Source organism: Littorina saxatilis, linkage group LG12 (assembly GCF_037325665.1).
Source record: "Littorina saxatilis isolate snail1 linkage group LG12, US_GU_Lsax_2.0, whole genome shotgun sequence".
Taxonomy (NCBI): domain Eukaryota; kingdom Metazoa; phylum Mollusca; class Gastropoda; order Littorinimorpha; family Littorinidae; genus Littorina; species Littorina saxatilis.
Window position 1 is genome coordinate 53927188 of NC_090256.1, and position 20963 is coordinate 53948150.

A 20963-nucleotide genomic window follows, 5' to 3' on the forward strand; every position below is an offset into this window, starting at 1 on the left:
TTGACCCTATCGACCAAAGTAAAATCATAGTCTCCGAGGACAAAAGCGGCAAAGTTCGAGAAGACATCAAAAGATACAGCTTGTAACGACTTCAACAAAACAAAAGATCATTAAACAAAAATCGCGTGAAGCGATTTCAAAACATTGAATCAATCTCAGTGTCGGCATTAAAACAACACTGAAAACCAGTCATCGCCGAGTCTACATGTAGTAAGGCTTGGCTAGCCCAAAACCAATGACCGAGACCATTTTAGAATACCCAAAGCCATAGGACTCGAACGTATTATGACGTCACCTAATACAGTCAGATTATAAAAGGGACTTTTCAGCGGTCGAACGTAGCCCTGTTTGGCTCGATTTTTATAAAAATGAAGTTTGTCTCTCCGATAGCAGTGCTCAGTAAAAATGTTCCAAAGATCAGTAGGGGAAGGGCTCCTAATATGGACCACTTTTTGTTTCATGCTGATAACTAGCTTGTTTTCTTGCGAAGAAGTTTCATTTTGTGTTTGGTAGTCCTTCTCTCTTAGGTTAACCGTTAGGCCTAATTAGAGTGAAATAGCTTTGATAGACATTCAGCAAAAATTAAATACAGAAAAATTCACAAAGGGTCCATATTAGGAGCCTGGGCGCCTAATATGGACCAGTGAAGCGGCCTTCACGAATCACCGTAAAAAGCCCCCTATATTTCAAAATAACATGATACAACTTGGTGTACAAGTCAGCCTAATTAAAATATGCTCTAGATTTATCTGTTTCGGGTTGATGAGAGCATTATTTGAAGCACACCAGGAAACTAAAGAAGCTTATCAAAAACAGAGTGAAAATAAGTGAAATTATCAACTTCCACGAAAAGAAGACTTTTTGTTGCATTTTTTAAAAATCTCGAGGGCAAATATAGGTTATTTCAAGCAAGCTTCTTAATGAATTAATGAAAATAGCCTTTAGCTTTTATTTTCTTCGATTTGTTGAAGGTGGTCCATATTAGGGGACTCGCACCTACTTTGAGATTTTGCTATTATTTTTTGTTTGCAGTAGAAACTCGGGGTCAACACTGCTAAAATGTAACAAATACGGTTTTAGCTGTCATATATAGCAATTTTTGGGTGATAAAAGCTTTGGCTGTGGACAAAACGAGTCCGTTTTAGGCGGCAAATTTAGAGTGAACGCTGCCAAAAGTGAAAACAAGAAGAGCAAACGCTCGATCGAGTCACTTTCGCAGTTCTGAATATTATATGAGGCATCAGATGGACAGGAAGAAATTGCTATTCACAACACAATGAGTCACGTTCACATAAAATTTGAGCCCGGTCACTTTTATAGTTTCCGAGAAAAGCCCAACGTTAAGTTGTGTGTTGCCGAACAGAAAAGGCTAGTTATCTCCCTTGTTTTTCTGATAACGTTCGTAAAAGGCTACAGATGTAAATACTTTGATGTAAAGAATAATCCTACAAAGTTTCAATCACATCCGATGAACTTTGTCAAAGATATAAAATGTCTAATTTTTCCTTTGACGCTGACCTGTGACCTTGAAAAAGGTCAAAGGTCAACGAAACCATCGTTAAAGTGTAGAGGTCATTGGAGGTCACGACTAAACAAAATATGAGCCCGATCGCTTTGATAGTTTCCGAGAAAAGTCCAACGTTAAGGTGGTGTCTACGGACGGCCGGCCGGACGGCCGGCCGGCCGGACAGACTAACACTGACCGATTACATAGAGTCACTTTTTCTCAAGTGACTCAACAAGTCGCGTAAGGCAAAAATACAACATTTAGTCAAGTAGCTGTCGAACTCACAGAATGAAACTGAACGCAATGCAACGCAGCAAGACCGTATACTCGTAGCATCGTCAGTCCACCGCTCATGGCAAAGGCAGTGAAATTGACAAGAAGAGCGGGGTAGTAGTTGCGCTGAGAAGGATAGCACGCTTTTCTGTACCTCTCTTCGTTTTAACTTTCTGAGCGTGTTTTTAATCCGAACATATCATATCTATATGTTTTTGGAATCAGGAACCGACAAGGAATAAGATGAAAGTGTTTTTAAATTGATTTGGACAATTTAATTTTGATAATAATTTTTATATTTTTAATTTTCAGAGCTTGTTTTTAATCCAAATATAACATATTTATATGTTTTTGGAATCAGAAAATGATGGAGAATAAGATAAACGTAAATTTGGATCGTTTTATAATTTTTTATTTTTTTTACAATTTTCAGATTTTTAATGACCAAAGTCATTAATTAATTTTTAAGGCACCACGCTGAAATGCAATACCGAAGTCCGGGCTTCGTCGAAGACTACTTGACCAAAATTTCAACCAATTTGGTTGAAAAATGAGAGCGTGACAGTGCCGCCTCAACTTTCACGAAAAGCCGGATATGACGTCATCAAAAACATTTATCAAAAAAATGAAAAAAACATCTCGGGATATCATACCCAAGAACTCTCATGTCAAATTTCATAACGATCGGTCCAGTAGTTTAGTCTGAATCGCTCTACACACACACACGCACGCACGCACAGACACACACACACACACACACACATACACCACGACCCTCGTCTCGATTCCCCCCTCTACGTTAAAACATTTAGTCAAAGCTTGACTAAATGTAACAAGTCGCGTAAGGCGAAATTACTACATTTAGTCAAGCTGTGGAACTCACAGAATGAAACTGAACGTAGTCCGCCGCTAGTGCAAAAGGCAGTGAAAGTGACGAGCCTGTTTGGCGCGGTAGCGATTGCGCGCTGTGCTTCATAGCACGCTTTACTGTACCTCTCTTCGTTTTAACTTTCTGAGCGTGTTTTCAATCCAAACATATCATATCTATATGTTTTTGGAATCAGGAGCCGACAAGGAATAAGATGAAATAGTTTTTAAAACGATTTCGGAAATTTAATTTTGATCATAATTTTTATATTTTTAATTTCCAGAGCTTGTTTTTAATCCAAATATAACATATGTATATGTTTTTGGAATCAGAAAATGACGAAGAATAAGATGAAATTGTTTTTGGATCGTTTAATAAAAAAATAATTTTAATTACAAGTTTCCGATTTTTAATGACCAAACTCACTCATTAGTTTTTAAGCCACCAAACTGAAATGCAATACCAAACCCCGGGCTTCGTCGAAGATTGCTTTGCCAAAATTTCAATCAATTTGATTGAAAAATGAGGGTGTGACAGTGCCGCCTCAACTTTTACAAAATGCCGGATATGACGTCATCAAAGGTATTTATCGAAAAAATGAAAAAACGTCCGGGGATATCATACCCAGGAACTCTCATGTCAAATTTCATAAAGATCGGCCCAGTAGTTTAGTCTGAATCGCTCTACACACACACACAGACAGACACACACACAGACACAGACACACACACTCACACACACACACACACACATACACCACGACCCTCGTCTTGATTCCCCCTCTATGTTAAAATATTTAGTCAAAACTTGACTAAATATAAAAAGAGAAAAAGCCTTACGGTTTTGAGATTTCTGTTTCTGCAACTGTTTTGACATGTGCAAGTTATCCAGAGAGGGTGAATACAGCGAATAAAACTTTTTTGAGCGCTCTAGCGCCGTTAGTTTGTCAGAACAGAAGGTGGTCCATATTAGGAGCCGGTCCATATTAGGAGCCCTTCCCCTACCAGTCTATGCATGCATCGGCATCGTCTGTCTTTAATGTGCATATGATCCTACAGATTTGTGAACTTACCATATCTGTCCGAGTACCGATTGTAGCCCTCATGTTTGTAGATGGCGTTGACCGATACTGTTTGCCTGTGTTTGAGTAAATCGAAAGTAGTTTCCATGTATGCTCCTGCTAAAATGTCCAATGTGTGCCCGTCCTGGTGGAAAGCATCGGGGCTGCACAGATCGACACAGTAACACACTTTGGAACAATCTGAATATTCGATTAGTCTGCATTCACACACACACACACACACACACACACACACACACACACACACACACACACGCACACACACTCACAATCACACACACACACACACACACACACACACACACATACACACACACACCATCGCCCTTGTCTCGATTCCACAATCTATCTGAAAACATCAAGTCAAAACTATCATCTAACGGTAAGCGAATACATGTTGTCCGTATACCCAGCCTGTTTCTCGCAATTAAATCAGCATGGTAACAATATAGCGTAAAGAGGTAGTAGTATTTAGAAACAAGCAAACTTTTGTATAAAGTTTCCTCCTTTACTCGTGACGTCATTGAACTTACAGGTCATCCAGGCAATAGGCATTTGTAATGACGTGCAGTGTATCGATGATGCTACCTCCGCAGTTTGGTGGGCGGTCGTTGATGGTAAGACTGACGAGCCAAGGATAGGCTCCTCGCTTCGCTACTGACCCTCCAACGATGCGAGCGCTTGGTGTTTCACGGACGACTCCACAAACTGGCACAGTCTCTTCGGATGTGGTCACTTCTTCTGATGGTGTTCTTGTTGTTGTTCTAGGAGGTGTCGTTGCCGTTGAAGGTGTCGTGGTTATTGTGTCAGGAGTTGACGAAGGTGTCGTAGTCGTCGTTGTCATTTTAAGAGTTGTCGACGCAGGTGTGGATGCCTTCTTTGTCGACATCGTTGTCGAAAGGGTCGTCGTGGTCGTTGGTGTTGTCTTACTGATCGTCGTCGCCGCTGACGAAGGTGTCGTAGTCGTCGTTGTCATTTTAAGAGTTGTCGACGCAGGTGTGGATGCCTTCTTTGTCGACATCGTTGTCGAAGGGGTCGTCGTGGTCGTTGGTGTTGTCTTACTGATCGTCGTCGCCGCTGACGAAGGTGTCGTAGTCGTCGTTGTCATTTTAAGAGTTGTCGACGCAGGTGTGGATGCCTTCTTTGTCGACATCGTTGTCGAAGGGGTCGTCGTGGTCGTTGGTGTTGTCTTACTGATCGTCGTCGCCGCTGATGCCGTCGTTAAAGTAGCGACGTTTACAGGCCGTAGTTCGAAGGACGACTTTATGATGTTGGCCGCGAAGAGTGTCTTGTTGCCTCTGGTCATCAACTCGTCAAGACCCGCTTGAAAAGCGTTCACCAGAGGCCGTGTTAGCGCAGTACGAAGCTGGTTTGCTGTGGAGGGGTCGCCCATCCCGTGGGAATCGCAGAGGAACAGTTCAAAGGCAACCGTTATTGTTCCTTCCCTGCAGCAGATCAGTATTTAGTCTGGTGGTACATTTAAACACAAAGAAACAAGCAAAGAAAGAAAGAAAGAAAGAAAGAAAGAAAGAAAGAAAGAAACAAACGAAGATTGGTTAGTTTATGGCACATCTTTTGGACACAAATGTCCGAGAACTGAGCACCTTTTTATGCCTTTGTTCTCATTTTTGGAACGTTAGCAGTCTGTCTGTTTCAGATCTCTGCTAATCAATATCAATATCAATCAATGAGGCTTATATCGCGCATATTCCGTGGGTACAGTTCTAGGCGCTCTGCAATGATGAGAAGAAATTTAAGGGGCTTATTGTCCGTCAGGTCTTAAATGCCTATATTGGACATGAATTGGTTTATACGATCAACAAAAAAACAACAACAAAAAAACAAAAACAAAAACCTGCAATGATGCCGTGTGAGATGGAATTTTATACGGCCAGTAGATTGCAGCCATTTCGGCGCATATTTACCTTTCACGGCCTATTATTCCAAGTCACACAGGTATAGGTAGACAATTATTAACTGTGCCTAAGCAATTTTGCCAGGAAAGACCCTTTTGTCAATCGTGGGATCTTTAACGTGCACACCCAATGTAGTGTACACGGGGGGTGTTCGGACACCGAAGAGTGTAAGAGAATATTATACCAAGCGAGTGGGAGCCAGCCGAGGAGTCGAATTGATTGAACTCACAACCCAACTCAACTCAAATTCAACCAATCCGACCCCGCGGCTGGGTCCCACCCGGTTGGTAGCTTTCTCGTGGAACTGTTCAGCCTAGGATTCAAAATGACACAGACCTGTGTTGGGTTGGCGAGAGAGAAGTTGCGCGACTGTGACTGACAAGTTTGCTTAGGTTGCTAGCACGGTACACCTCGGCGATCTGAGAGAAAAACGAACATATCATTTTTGTATTGAGAAATATCTTCACATTACCGTTGCTGCAAGTTTTCATCCAAGACATAGCATATAAAAAACGCTGGCGCTGGACCCGAGTACTCTTCAGACTGGCTCGCTCCCCCAGTATGAAAGTTTTTGTCTTGTGCACGTGGATTAAACAAATAAAATAAAAATATTTATTTATTTTACACAATTAAAAAAATGATTAGAGGAAAATAAAACATTAAAAAGTTCATAATAAACAATAGTAAACAAGAATTAAAAAAAAAAATAATAATAAAAATAGACCATCCATGCCGGGAATCGAACCCGGATCACTTTGGCTATAGGCGGACGTGCTTTCGTCTTGTGCACGTGGATTTAAAAAAAAAAAAAAAAAAAAAAATTTATTTTACACAATTAAAAAAATTATTAGAGTAAAATAAAACATTAAAACGTTCATAATAAACAATAGTAAACAAGAATTAAAAAAAAAAAAATTATTTATTTATTTTACACAATCAAAAAAATTATTAGAGTGAAATAAAACATTAAAACGTTCATAATAAACTATAGTAAACAAGAATTTAAAAGAAAAAAAATATATAGACCGCCCATGCCGGGAATCGAAACCGGATCACTTTGGCCATAGGCGGACGTGATTCGCACCAGCTAGCTGGCTGTTCCATTAGCTGCACGGCAGTTGTACTCCCACCGCCAAACCTCCCCCCGTTAAGAGTCGTTTTTGTGGAATATTTCGCATTTAGGTCCCAGGTAACATTATGAAGTTTTAATACGATCAATCGGACCTATTATCAAGTTAGTGTATCAACTTTTGAACGAACTGCGCCCAGTAGTTTCCCAGCAATAAGCTGTTAAGTCGAGACAGACAGACAGACAGACAGACAGATACACAGACACACAATTAAAGTCTGCTGGACCCTCCTACTGCGTACTCGGGGATAAAGACACACATACACGCACACACGCACACATACTGACACGCATTCACGCACGCTTGCACGCTCGCCGCTCACACACACACACACACACACAGACACACACACACACACACACACACACACACACACACACACACACACACATGATTACTGACCCTCTACTACCACCACCATCCCCCAAAAACAAAAACAAACAACAAACAATAAAAATATTTAAACAAGTCGCGTAAGGCGAAAATACAACATTTAGTCAAGTAGCTGTCGAACTCACAGAATGAAACTGAACGCAATGCAACGCAGCAAGACCGTATTCTCGTAGCATCGTCAGTTGCGCTGAGAAGGATAGCACGCTTTTCTGTACCTCTCTTCGTTTTAACTTTCTGAGCGTATTTTTAATCCAAACATATCATATCTATATGTTTTTGGAATCAGGAACCGACAAGGAGAAAGATAAAAGTGTTTTTAAATTGATATCGAAATTTTAATTTTGATAATAATTTTTATATTTTTAATTTGTAGACCTTGTTTTTAATCCAAATATAACATATTTATATGTTTTTGGAATCAGAAAATGATGGAGAATAAGATGAACGTAAATTTGGATCGTTTTATAAAAAAAATATTTTTTTTACAATTTTCAGATTTTTAATGACCAATGTCATTAATTAATTTTTAAGCCACCACGCTGAAATGCAATACCGAAGTCCGGGCTTCGTCGAAGACTACTTGACCAAAATTTCAACCAATTTGACAGTGCCGCCTCAACTTTCACGAAAAGCCGGATATGACGTCATCAAAGACATTTATCCCAAAAAAAAGAAAAAAACGTTCGGGGATATCATACCCAAGAACTCTCATGTCAAATTTCATAAAGATCGGTCCAGTAGTTTAGTCTGAATCGCTCTACACACACACACACGCACGCACGCACGCACGCACAGACACACACACACACATACACCACGACCCTCGTCTCGATTCCCCCCTCTACGTTAAAACATTTAGTCAAAACTTGACTAAATGTAAAAAACACCACGTACCCCACTAGCGATTTTAGTCGGCGCCAAGTCAATTCAAAACGCCATTCTCGGCAGACCTGAAGGCCACTTCAGCTATCGGAGCTACCTCCTAATGCGAGAACAGCAGTTTGGTTAGAGTAAAAGGCACAGTAAGCCTCCCGTAAACCATCACAGATACTGTCAGGCTTATACACACAGTACAAACACCCTTCCATTTGAACGCTCACCAAACGGGAACATCAGTCCTAGCTGTTCTACGTAAAGAGCGAGCAATCTTTAAAGGCACAGTGCAGCTCACAGCCTTCGTTTTGCGTTTTTGTTGCAGCTGAGTGCATTTACAGTTCAAAAATCCTCCTATGGTAGTAAAAAAAAAAAAAACCTACCCAACGACGACATCTGTGAAGCTCGACAGTTGGCTTGTTCACGCGAGTGCATAAATTAACCTAGTTATTACGTGGTGTTTGGTCGGAGTTCGATTCAACTGAGTGATTCCGGCCTCCATTTTGTTTTACACAAACTCATGATGATGTCTGACATAGTTTGCTACTAGTGACGTGTCTTTTTGTGCATGATGTGGTGACCTGATCTAAATTTAGATCCAAAAATAGGTCAAGACCAGCCGGGACAGAGTCCGAAATTAATTCGTAAAAAAATCGCAGTTCTTGCATCTTTGGGTGCAAGTCAATGAAATTCGGTAGTTCTTCTAACGGATAGCTGCCTGAGGTATGACTAAAAGCCCCAGGGGCTCCGTGCACCTGGATTTGACAAGTTCAGTACCTTTAAAGAATTAATTTTGCGGATTAATTGTCTCCTCACACAATCGGACCGTGGTGCGTTTTGGCGCTAGACCTAACATTTAAAATCTAAATAATAAATTGACAGCTTGTTACACAAACATCCTTAAATCATGAAAGAATTCTTTTTTCATCAAGAAAAGATCAGTACAATTCGAAGTTTTGAAAGTTTGAAAAAAGAAAAGCCCGGAAGCAGGGTCACGCAAGGTCGTGGTTCTCGTAGCAAACGACGGTTTATGCCTATCGCCAGTTCCTCTGAAGAGTCAAAAGCCATCGCTAGAGTTCTTGTGAACCACAGCCGTTTGTTTTGTGCATAGTCAGAGGTACACCACAACGTGCTATTGCAGATAAGCTCACATCGAGTCGCATTCAAATTACTAACTGACGACTACATTGTGAAAAAGGGAAACTGGATCACACGGGTTCACGATGGCTCAGGGGTAAGATAAACCACGCAAACATAAATTATGTTCTCAAGCGGTGAGTGTTTAAATGAAAGGGTGTTTGTACTATGTGTAAAAGCCTGACAGTATATGTGATGGTTTACGGGAGGCTTACTGTGCCTTTAACCATTCAAAAAGTGATATAAGGAAAGTCTGCGCAATATCTGCGCCAAGTCACGGCCGAGTCGAGCAGCGCTCAACTGAATTTTCGAGTCGCGGCTAAATCCGTCCTTACTCGAGCCTCAATCGTTGGCGTCGTTAAACATGGCAACCTTTTCGCTGACTTGGCACAACAACTCGGGAGCGATTACAAATCAACACAAATGTGGGGTAAAGTTGTTTGAAAGTCGGCCATGTGAACGGCACTTTAGTATTAAAGGCACAGTGCTCCTCCCGTAAACCATCACAGATACTGTCAGGCTTTTACACAAAGTACAAACACCCTTCCATTTGAACGCTCACCAAACGGGAACATCCTAGGTGCCCTACGTAAAGAGCGAGCAATTTTCAAAGAATTAATTTTGCAGAGAGAGTGTCAGAGACAATCGGACCGTGGTGCGTTTTGGCGCTAGACCTAACATTTAAAATCTAAATAATAAATTGACAGCTTGTTACACAAACATCCTTAAATCATAAAAGAATTCTTTTTTCATCAAGACAGGATCAGTACAATTCGAAGTTTTGAAAGTTTGAAAAAAGAAAAGCCCGGAAGCAGGGTCACGCAAGGTCGTGGTTCTCGTAGCAAACGACGGTTTATGCCTATCGCCAGTTCCTCTGAAGAGTCATAAGCCATCGCTAGAGTTCTTGTGAACCACAGCCGTTTGTTTTGTGCATAGTCAGAGGTACACCACAACGTGCTATTGCAGATAAGCTCACATCGAGTCGCATTCAAATTACTAACTGACGACAACATTGTGAAAAAGGGAAACTGTATCACACGGGTTCACGATGGCTCAGGGGTAAGATAAACCACGCAAACATAAATTCTTTGAAAATTGCTCGCTTTTTACGGAGGGCACCTAGGATGTTCCCGTTTGGTGAGCGTTCAAATGGAAGGGTGTTTGTACTGTGTGTAAAGAGTATCTGTCATGGTTTACGGGAGGCTTACTGTGCCTTTAATAACAGCCATACCGTTGTTGAAACGCGATCGGCTGTGCGTAGATAGGCTGCACTGTCTTTGTCCGCCATTGCAGGGTCCCATGGTATCCCTGTCATGACTGATCCGTGAAAATCTGGATCTGCACACAGTTTCAACAAGACTTTATTCAATTTCTAAACAATATACAAATTATGGAATTTTGGATTTCTCAATCAAGCATAGTGCTTATTTTAAGCAATCCTAGTGAAAGCATAACAGTGGTAATCAAGCACGATTGCGGAATAAATTGAAATACTCATTTCAGAATATCATATCAAACAGAAAAGCAAGATAAAACACACACACACACACACACACACACACACACACAAAAGGGGGGGGGGGTTGGTAATACAGAAGGAGATACAAAACAAACAAAAACACAACAACCCACAGTTGATACACAGGCAGGGTTGAGAGCTGAACCACCGTGACTTATAAGTTATATGAAGATGATGATGATGAAGGTGATGAAGGTGATGAAGAAGAAGAAGAAGAAGAAGAAGAAGAAGAAGAAGAAGAAGAAGAAGAAGAAGAAGAAGAAGAAGATGAAGGTGATGAAGGTGATGAAGATGAAGAAGAAGAAGATGAAGGTGATGAAGAAGAAGAAGAAGAAGAAGAAGAAGATGAAGAAGAAGAAGAAGAAGAAGAAGAAGAAGAAGAAGAAGAAGAAGAAGAAGAAGAAGAAGAAGAAGAAGAAGAAGAAGAAGAAGAAGAAGAAGAAGAAGAAGATGAAGAAGAGAGAGAGAGAGAGAGAGAGAGAGAGAGAGAGAGAAAGAGAGAAAGAAAGAGAGAGAGAGAAAGAAAGAGAGAGAGAGAGACTGAGAGAGAGAGAGAGAGAGAGAGAGAGAGAGAGAGAGAGAGAGAGAGAGAGAGAGAGAGAGAGAGAGAGAGAGAGAGAGAGAGAGAGAGAGAGAGAGAGAGACTCATTGCGGCTGTTCTGTCTAATTCGCGGGGTCGCTTCGAAATTTCTTTTGGTCGAATTAAACGGTAATAAAACCGTTATTTCTAATATGCTGACTGTTAGCAAATGATAACAGACATGTCTCTTTTTTGATATCTTTTTTGATATCTTTTTTGATATCTTTTTTGATATCTTTTTTGATATCTTTTTTCTCGACATGTCTGTTATCATTTGCTAACAGTCAGCATATTATTAGAAATAACTCATAATAACGTTTATTGCAGATGAAACAAAAGACGATATACTCCCCCTCGGGTCAAAATAGAAATCACGTATAACATATCTCAAGATAACAAAGCCAAAATGTCTACCTGTTAACATCTGTGAACCAAGAGTGCACGAAGATGGTGATAGAGGTGTTTCTTCTCCTGCAGTGTTCGCTTTAACTGCACACATTGTATGCGATAATACAAATGAGAATGGCAGTATACGGTAATACAAGTTCACAATATATGAGCGGTTTTGCTGCTAGCATTGGTCACCTCCCTTGGCCCAAGGGAGAGAAGGGTCTTACCTCCCTGGCGCGAGCGCTAGAGGACACGGATTAAAAATCGCTTCTTTGCGATGTGTAAATCGGTACTTTTCTATTTAATTTCTGCAGCTTAGGTAACTGCGCCATGTGTAAAAGATGGGTAGCATATGATTCGGACATACCTCGACACCACAAATTTAAAAAACAATGAAGACTTTGCGCAGTTACCTAAGCTGCAGAATAAAATAGAAAAGTACCGATTTACACATCGCAAAGAAGCGATTTTTCACCCGTGTCCTCTAGCGCTCGCGCTAGGGGAGGTAAGGCAGGGCTAGCAGCAAAAGCGCTCATTGGGCGAAGTCTACTTCGCGAAGCTCATTTCACGTAGATCTCGCTGCACGAAGCTTCGTCCCTGAATGGAACCCCTTGCTGCGTAGCTTCGCGAAGTCTAAGGGAAGGCAATCATTGTACTCAACGCCACTTTTTAACTTTATTCGAAGATATTATTGTGGTCAAGTATGTAGCCTGCGAAAGAATGATGTCTTTAAAGATTTAGTTAAGCCATTGTTTAATTTGGCAAGTAAGCGAAATGATCGGCTTTTGAAAGTAAATGAAGGTTCCTACACAATCACTTGCAACACGATACATGGAAATAACTTTTTATTTTTGCTCGGACTTACATAGGCCAACATTGTTTAACTTTTAATTTACATATTATGAGGTCAGACATCGTTTTCGGTTTGGGGAGTTCCTGCTATAACTTTATGAGCATGAGCTTTAAAAACGTTTATCATTGTGGAATTCTGAGCATGTACAGTTGTTAGTTTATTGCAACAGTTTTTGTGTGTGTGCTGCGCTTGAATATTCAAATATCTTTGTGATACTTTCTTTGATTAGTGGGCCACAAATTAGGGTTGTCTTGGCAAGCATCGACCAGCTTCCAGTATCCCACTAAACAAAAAAGTATCTTGAGAATCCAAATGTGTGTAAAACTTCCAACATGGTGTAATATATGTTTGATAACTCACCAGCAAAGTAGACGATTAAGGAGACGGCGGTCACAGCGATCAGCAAAGCCGTGATGCCAATGGCTAGTTTTGCTCGACCATTTGGACATCGGATCCTTTGCACGACAAAATCTTCCGGCGAACAGAAGAATTCAAAAATTGTACACAACTAAACTGGCTTCTTTTAGGTCATAGGTATATTATCTTATAAGTTTTTGTTATCCTTCATTGGCTCTGTCAACGCCCGTTCTTAACAGCTTGCTTCCCTTTGAATGTTAAACCGTCTATAGGGCGTCATCGTCCCTCAAAATCTCCAATTAAAAATTCTGGGTAGGAAAATCGTTTGATCAAATGACGCCAGCGTCTTTCGGCGATTGGTCAATACATTTCGAAGCCGGACTGCCAACATAATGTCAGCCACACTTGAAATAAATGCTAGTTGAGTTTGCATTCAAAACTGATACGAAGTGAACGAGACAATAATGGTTAGTTATCACTTAACTTACCTCGAACAGTGAGATCGACAGAACGTACAGTTCACTGATTAATACGAACTGAGAAACTCGGAAACCGACGATTCGACACACTGAATACCATGCTGGAGAACTCACGTGTAATATTCGAAGTCAAAATTTCTCTTTTTACATTTAGTCAAGTTTTGACTAAATGTTTTAACATCGAGGGGGAATCGAAACGAGGGTCGTGGTGATGTGCGTGTGTCTCTGTGTGTGTGTGTGTGTGTGTGTGTGTGTGTGTGTGTGTGTGTGTGTGTGTGTGTGTGTGTGTGTGTGTGTGTGTGTGTGTGTGTGTGTGTGTGTGTGTGCGTGCGTGCGTGTAGAGTGATTCAGACAAAACTACTCGACCGATCTTTATGAAATTTGACATGAAAGTTCTTGGGTATGATATCCCCGAACGTTTTTTTCTTTTTTTTGATAAATGTCTTTGATGACGTCATATCCGGCTTTTCGTGAAAGTTGAGGCGGCACTGCCTTTGCCGTGAGCGGTGGACTGACGATGCTACGAGTATACGATCTTGCTGCGTTGCATTGCGTTCAGTTTCATTCTGTGAGTTCGACAGCTACTTGACTAAATGTTGTATTTTCGCCTTACGCGACTTGTTATCTCTTATAACAGTGAATCGTGTTAGCTCATTCGGTTGAGCGCTCAAAAGCTGTTACTTTGGTGGTCACGGGTTCGACCCTCTAAAGCAGGCAAGAACATTAATATCAAACTTTAATTTTTACATTTAGTCAAGTTTTGACTAAATGTTTTAACATAGAGGGGGAATCGAAACGAGGGTCGTGGTGTATGTGTGTGTGTGTGTATGTGTGTGTGTGTGTGCGTGCGTGTAGAGCGATTCAGACCAAACTACTGGACCGATCTTTATGAAATTTTACATGAGAGTTCCTGGGATTGATATCCCCGAACATGTTTTTCTTTTTTTCGATAAATGTCTTTGATGACGTCATATCCGGCTTTTCGTAAAAGTTGAGGCGGCACTGTCACGCTCTCATTTTTCAACCAAATTGGTTGAAATTTTGGTCAAGTAGTCTTCGACGAAGCCCGGACTTCAGTATTGCATTTCAGCGTGGTGGCTTAAAAATTAATTAATGACTTTGGTCATTAAAAATCTGAAAATTGTAAAAAAAATTTTTATAAAACGATCTAAATTTACGTTTATCTTATTCTCCATCATTTTCTGATTCCAAAAACATATAAATATGTTATATTTGGATTAAAAACAAGCTCTGAAAATTAAAAATATAAAAATTATTATCAAAATTAAATTTTCGAAATCAATTTAAAAACACTTTCATCTTATTCCTTGTCGGTTCCTGATTCCAAAAACATATAGATATGATATGTTTGGATTAAAAACACTCTCAGAAAGTTAAAACGAAGAGAGGTATAGAAAAGCGTGCTATCCTTCTCAGCGCAACTACTAAACCGCTCTTCTTGTCAATTTCACTGCCTTTGCCCTGAGCATGAGCGGTGGACTGACGATGCTACGAGTATACTGTCTTGCTGAAAAATTGCATTGCGTTCAGTTTCATTCTGTGAGTTCGACAGCTACTTGACTAAATGTTGTATTTTCGCCTTACGCGACTTGCTTTAATTTGTTTTACCTTTACTTCGTTTTTTTCTGAAGTCGTAATTGTTGAATTTTATTCATTCCATTTCATTCCTAAAGTTTAAAGTGATGTAATGATTATTGCATGGTTGCATATGTATCGAATACTTCCAGTGAACGATTTCACAGCCATCCGTGTGACCTATTCACTTACCCGATAATCATATCACCTTCGTATCCATTTACTTTACTTTGTCTTGAAAACACATTTATTCTTTATTCTTTCTTACTCTCCTTCTTACTTGTGTTCTGTATAAAGTCATGCTCTGTTTCCCCAGAGGCTATGTGAGAGCTAGCCTCTGTCCCTTGTGCAGCCACTTTTCCCGTTGTTCGGCGTGGGGTAGATTACCACCGTTTCGGCCCTGGATTTTAAGCATGTACTTCAGAGATGCCATTACCTAAATGCCTGTTGATTTTCTAACTTCCAGGGCTAGAGTCGGTGGTTTCTGTTCCAAGGCGGCAACTCTCTCACAGAAAGTATTATTTTACAATGTTCTTGATGCTTGTATAGCAATAGCCATAGTTGTTAGAAGAGGAAATGGTGTGAACTTAGCTATTGTATTATGGTCTCTACACTTCGTCTATAGTTACAGTCCCAACGAATCGCGACAAAATAACTCTGAAAAGGACTCAGTAAATACTAGCAACCGTGAAGTACGCTCGATTCCTATAAGTACGCTGTTTTGTTTTGTAATATTAGTTTTTTTAGTCTTGAAACTGATGTTATGTGGGGACATTAATCCGAATCCGGGACCAGTTTCTCCGTTAGAAAAAGGTGAACTTATAGTAGCACACTTAAACACCAGAAGTCTGAGGAACAAACTTGATATTGTGGAAAGTGAAATTAGAGATTTTGACATAGTAACTTTATCTGAGACTTGGTTACCTGCTGGTAAGATGCAAGACCAATTTAATATTAATGGTTTCCATCCACTTGTGCGGAGAGACAGACCAGACGGAGCACACGGTGGTGTGGCAATATATGTTAAAGATTACTTATGCTGTAAAGAGAGAACAGATCTTTTGATTCCTAACCTTGAAGCCACATGGATCGAAACCAAATTGAATCAAGAAACTATATTGATAGGCTCGTTTTACCGGCCTCCTAGTGCCCCTGTTGCTTATTGGCAACTGATTGATTCTTCTATTAAACAAGTTATGGCCACCCCTCACAAATTCATAATTCTTGGTGATTTTAATTCCGATTTTAATGACAACCCACCAAAGCAACTCACAGACATTTTGTATCTGAATAGCTTAAAGCAACTAGTTACAAGTCCCACACGGATAACTGAAGATACGTCCACCTGTATCGACCTGATTATTACTCCAAGCACTGACATTGTTGATAAAGTAGAAGTTATTCCTCCCATTTGTAGTGATCACTCCGTACCTGTCGTTTATTTAAAGCATCATTTGAAGAAAAGATCACACTCAAAAAGAACGATTTTAGATTATAGCAAACTAGACGGTCAAAAGTTAATAGTTGAGTTACAGAAAATTGATTGGTCAAACATAGTGACTTTAGAAGATATTCATACCGCAGCTTCTCTTTTTTCGGAGCAGTTGTATTCGATCGTGAAAACCTGCTTGCCTGTCAAGGAAGTCACCATTCGGGAGGGAGACACACCCTGGATCACATCATATATTTTGAAATTAAAAGACCGAAAAAGATTTATTCATACTATTGCTGTGCATGTAGACACACCACAAGCTTGGGAACTCTTTCGTAAGATAAGGAACCAATACACAGATGCTATTCGAACGCGAAAGAAACAATATTTAGAGGAACTTGACCGGTCCGTATCTGATCCAAAGAAATTTGGTCAGAAGCAGTGGTGGAAATTAGTTAACAGGTTTATGGCAAAGAAAGGCTCTGACCAAAACGAAATCCCGCCACTAACAGTTGATTGTAAAACCTATTTTGAAGACCAGGAAAAGGCTGAATTATTTAATATGTCTTTTGTTAAACAATCAGAAATAAACGACACAGACGATAATGTTCCCGATATAGATAATGCTGAGTTTTTTGTCGACGATATGGTCGTGACTTCCGAAGAAGTGAAAAGTGTAATAGAAAGTCTTGATACATCTAAAGCTGTCGGGCCTGATAAAATTCATAATAAAATTCTTATTGCAAGTTTACCTATAATAGCAGAACCTCTATCTATTTTATTTACAAGATCATTAAATGAGGGTGTATTTCCAAGCATATGGAAAACAGCACACATAACACCGATATTTAAAAAGGGGGATAAAGGAGACTGTTCAAATTATCGTCCCATCTCACTCTTAAGCTGCGTAGGTAAAGTTCTTGAAAAATGTGTTCAGAAACATGTGTTTGATTATTTTGTATCGAATAACATAATCACACCTTCCCAGTCTGGTTTTATTCCCGGTGACTCCACTGTGTACCAGTTAACATGCCTATATAACGACTTCTGCAAGTCACTCGACGACAGCATTACTGTCCAGGCAATCTTTTTCGACATTTCCAAAGCATTTGACAGAGTCTGGCACAAAGGTCTTCTGAGAAAGTTATTTGCACTAGGGATTCGAGGTCAGATGTTTAATTGGTTGCAAAACTATTTAACTGATCGAACACAAGCAGTGGTGCTTAAAGGAAGTATGTCTAGCTACTTACCTGTGCAAACAGGCGTTCCACAAGGCTCTATTCTAGGACCTCTCCTTTTTCTGGTTTACATTAACGACATAGTTGATAACGTTGAATCCATTATTAAACTGTTTGCCGACGATACAAGTATGTATTTAAGCCTGGAAAATTCTCAGATGCGAACAGATATTTTTAACTCAGATCTTGAAAAAATCGACCAGTGGGCTAGTCAGTGGAAAGTTAAATTTAATCAAAGTAAAACAAAACTTCTGAATATAAGCAGGAAAAGGAATCCAGATTACATCCCTTTAAACTTCGGTGGCACAATTTTACAAGAAACTGAAAGTCATAAACATCTTGGTATTATTATTCAGAATAACGGTAAGTGGGAGTTACATATTAAATCTGTTATAGCAAAATGCCGTACGCTAGTAGCTTGCTTACGATCTTATAAATATAGACTAGGCAGAAAAGCTTTAGAAACAATGTATAAATCCTTCATATTGCCACATTTTGATTATGCTGATGTTCTCTGGGACAACTGCCCAAAGGAGTTAGCCACCGAGCTCGAAAGTATTCACTTAGATGCAATTCGAACAATTGTTGGAGCAGTCCGCGGTACAAGCCATCAAAAATTGTACGATGAGTCAGGCTTTATTTCATTACTAGAGAGGCGAAAACGTCATAAATTGATATTATTTCACAAGATCGTTCACCGCAAGGTGCCAAACTACTTATTAGCGATATTGCCACCATTGATATCAACTAATAACCCATATCACCGGCGCAGACCTCTAGACAGGAAAGTTCCATCGTTTAAAACTGAATTATATAGAAACTCATTTCTCCCATCTACTACACAACTCTGGAATTCTTTACCAGACTATATAAAACTTAGTGATTCCCTAAGTGAATTTAAGCACTTTTTGTCAAAAAACGATTTAAGTCCGCCGTGTTATTTTTATTCTGGAGATCGCATGTCACAAATAATTCACTGTAAGCTCAGGTTATATATAAGTGATCTCAATAACGATCTAGTGAGACGTCACGTTGCTACAGATGCATCTTGTGACTGTGGATTCCCGTCCGAATCCGTACAACACTTCATATTCGATTGTCCAAATTATCGCGAAGCACGTCAAGAAACTATACATACCCTCCCTAATCACACAATTCACCTCCCCCACCTTTTAAACGGAGACAGACAGTATTCTTTAGATTTGAACAGGAAAATTTTTTCCACCGTACACTCGTTCATTGAACGTTCAGGCCGCTTTGGGCAAGTCAGAATAAATGCTCTACAAGCCGGACAACAACTTTAACTTCTGCACATCTCCTACCCATCCCTCTTCTTTTATTCATCTTCTTTCCCTCCTTCCTTCCTTTACTGTCTTTCTTTATAATCATTATGCAACGTTCATTACGTTATTAATAGATTTGGTTTATTGAGACAAATTTTTCACCCGTTACCGCCTTATGTTGTACTGTCATGCAGGAACACCACTATAAGCTTCTAGCTTGTTGCTGTTTCTGTGAACTTTGTATACATGTCATGATTGTAACCCTTGTTAAAATAAACTTATGTTTAAACCAACGATTTCTCAGTTACCCATTCTATTTTTAGTAACATCGGCTTTTGGGAAAGCCCAATGGGCAATTGCATCACCGCTTGTCGACTGGTTGTAAACGACTTCTAATTAATGAACTTCTGTAATGTTTTATATGGATACTTTTCTAAATGAAGAAATTAAACATATAAAAGGAATATCGTGTGGATTGCACATACGTTATACCAAAGAGACAGTAACTGGGTTTGACTAGGCATGGGAATCTCGACATGTTTATGTTAAAGTCCAATGTTACCTTGTCATCAGAAAGCAAGTATCAACAGCAATGGTCTGACGTTTTTGAAAATAATAGTGAATTGATTTTTTGTGGACAACATTTCGCGAAGAAAATTACATGCTCAGTTACCAGATATGTTAGTTTTCCTACTTATCAAATAAGGAAAACCGGCACGGTGGCCTAGTGGTAAGGCGTTCGCCCCGTGATCGGGAGGTCGTGGGTTGGAACCCCGGCCGGGTCATACCTAAGATTTATAAAAAAAAACGCTCGCGCTGGACCCGAGTACTCTTCAGACTGGCTCGCTCCCCCAGTATGAAAATTTTTGTCTTGTGCACGTGGATTAAAAAAAAAAAAAAAATTATTTATTTATTTTACACAATTAAAAAAATTATTAGAGTAAAATAAAACATTAAAACGTTCATAATAAACAATAGTAAACAAGAATTAAAAAAAAAATTATTTTTATTTATTTTTCACAATTAAAAAAATTATTAGAGTAAAATAAAACATTAAAACGTTCATAATAAACAATAGTAAACAAGAATTAAAAAAAATTAAAAAAATACCGCCCATGCCGGGAATCGAACCCGGATCACTTTGGCCATAGGCGGACGTGCTTTCCACCAGCTGGCTGGCTGGCTGGCTGTTCTATTAGCCGAACAGCTGTTCTATCCCACCGCGAATCGCGCCCACCGCTAAGAGTCGTTTTTGTGGATTATTTCGCATTTAGGTCCCAGGTAACATTTTGAAGTTTTAATACGATCAATCGGACCTATTATCAAGTTAGTGTATCAACTTTTGAACGAACTGCGCCCAGTAGTTTCCCAGCAATAAGCTGTTAAGTCGAGACAGACACACAGACGTAGACAGACAGACAGACACACAATTAAAGTCTGTTGGACCCTAGTACTGCGTACTCGGGGAAAATTGGCAATCTAGTGGCTGCTCCGCCTGGCGTCTGGCATTATGGGGTTAGTGCTAGGACTGGTTGGTCCGGTGTCAGAATAATGTGACTGGGTGAGACATGAAGCCTGTGCTGCGACTTCTGTCTTGTGTGTGGCGCACGTTATATGTCAAAGCAGCACCCCCCTGATATGGCCCGTCGTGGTCGGCTGGGCGTTAAGCAAACAAACAAACCAAATAAGGAAACAGCTGTCTCAAACTTGAAATTGATTGGGAAGAGGAAATAGGGTTGACCTAGAAGATATGTTATAAATGCAAATGTTGTGTGCGTATGCGTGCGTGCGTGTGTGTGAATGTGTGAATGTACGAATTCACATTTGAGTTAATTCATTCCAAAAAGCATTCAAGAAAAAAGGTAGTAAGTTTAAACGAAACAAACATTCGTTATTCTTTTCTATTTTCAGTTCTAATACTTTCAGAAGTAATTCCAGAATTAAGGCCAAAAAAAAGTCTGTTTACGGTAACATAGGCCCACAAAATAGGGTCGGTAGGTCGGATTTTTTTTAAATAATTTTTTCTTCTTCCCAAAAAACATATTTTTTAGTTATTTT

At 39.8% G+C, this 20963-nt stretch overlaps 1 protein-coding gene across 2 annotated transcripts in view; it reads right to left on the reverse strand.

Annotated features, from left to right (window-relative positions):
• The window catches only part of LOC138982260 (serine proteinase stubble-like), a 40134-nt gene that overhangs the window by 13294 nt on the left and 5877 nt on the right, over window positions 1-20963 (reverse strand). Inside the window, exons 3-8 of one of the 2 annotated variants that reach the window (XM_070355500.1) lie at window positions 12881-12991; window positions 11692-11766; window positions 10410-10516; window positions 5982-6064; window positions 4263-5174; window positions 3721-3872 (exon numbers count right to left, since the gene is read on the reverse strand). In XM_070355500.1, the coding sequence (XP_070211601.1) occupies window positions 3721-3872; window positions 4263-5174; window positions 5982-6064; window positions 10410-10516; window positions 11692-11766; window positions 12881-12991 (1440 nt within the window). The remainder of the gene's footprint in view (window positions 1-3720; window positions 3873-4262; window positions 5175-5981; window positions 6065-10409; window positions 10517-11691; window positions 11767-12880; window positions 12992-20963) is intronic. The other variant, XM_070355501.1, reaches the window with a different exon arrangement.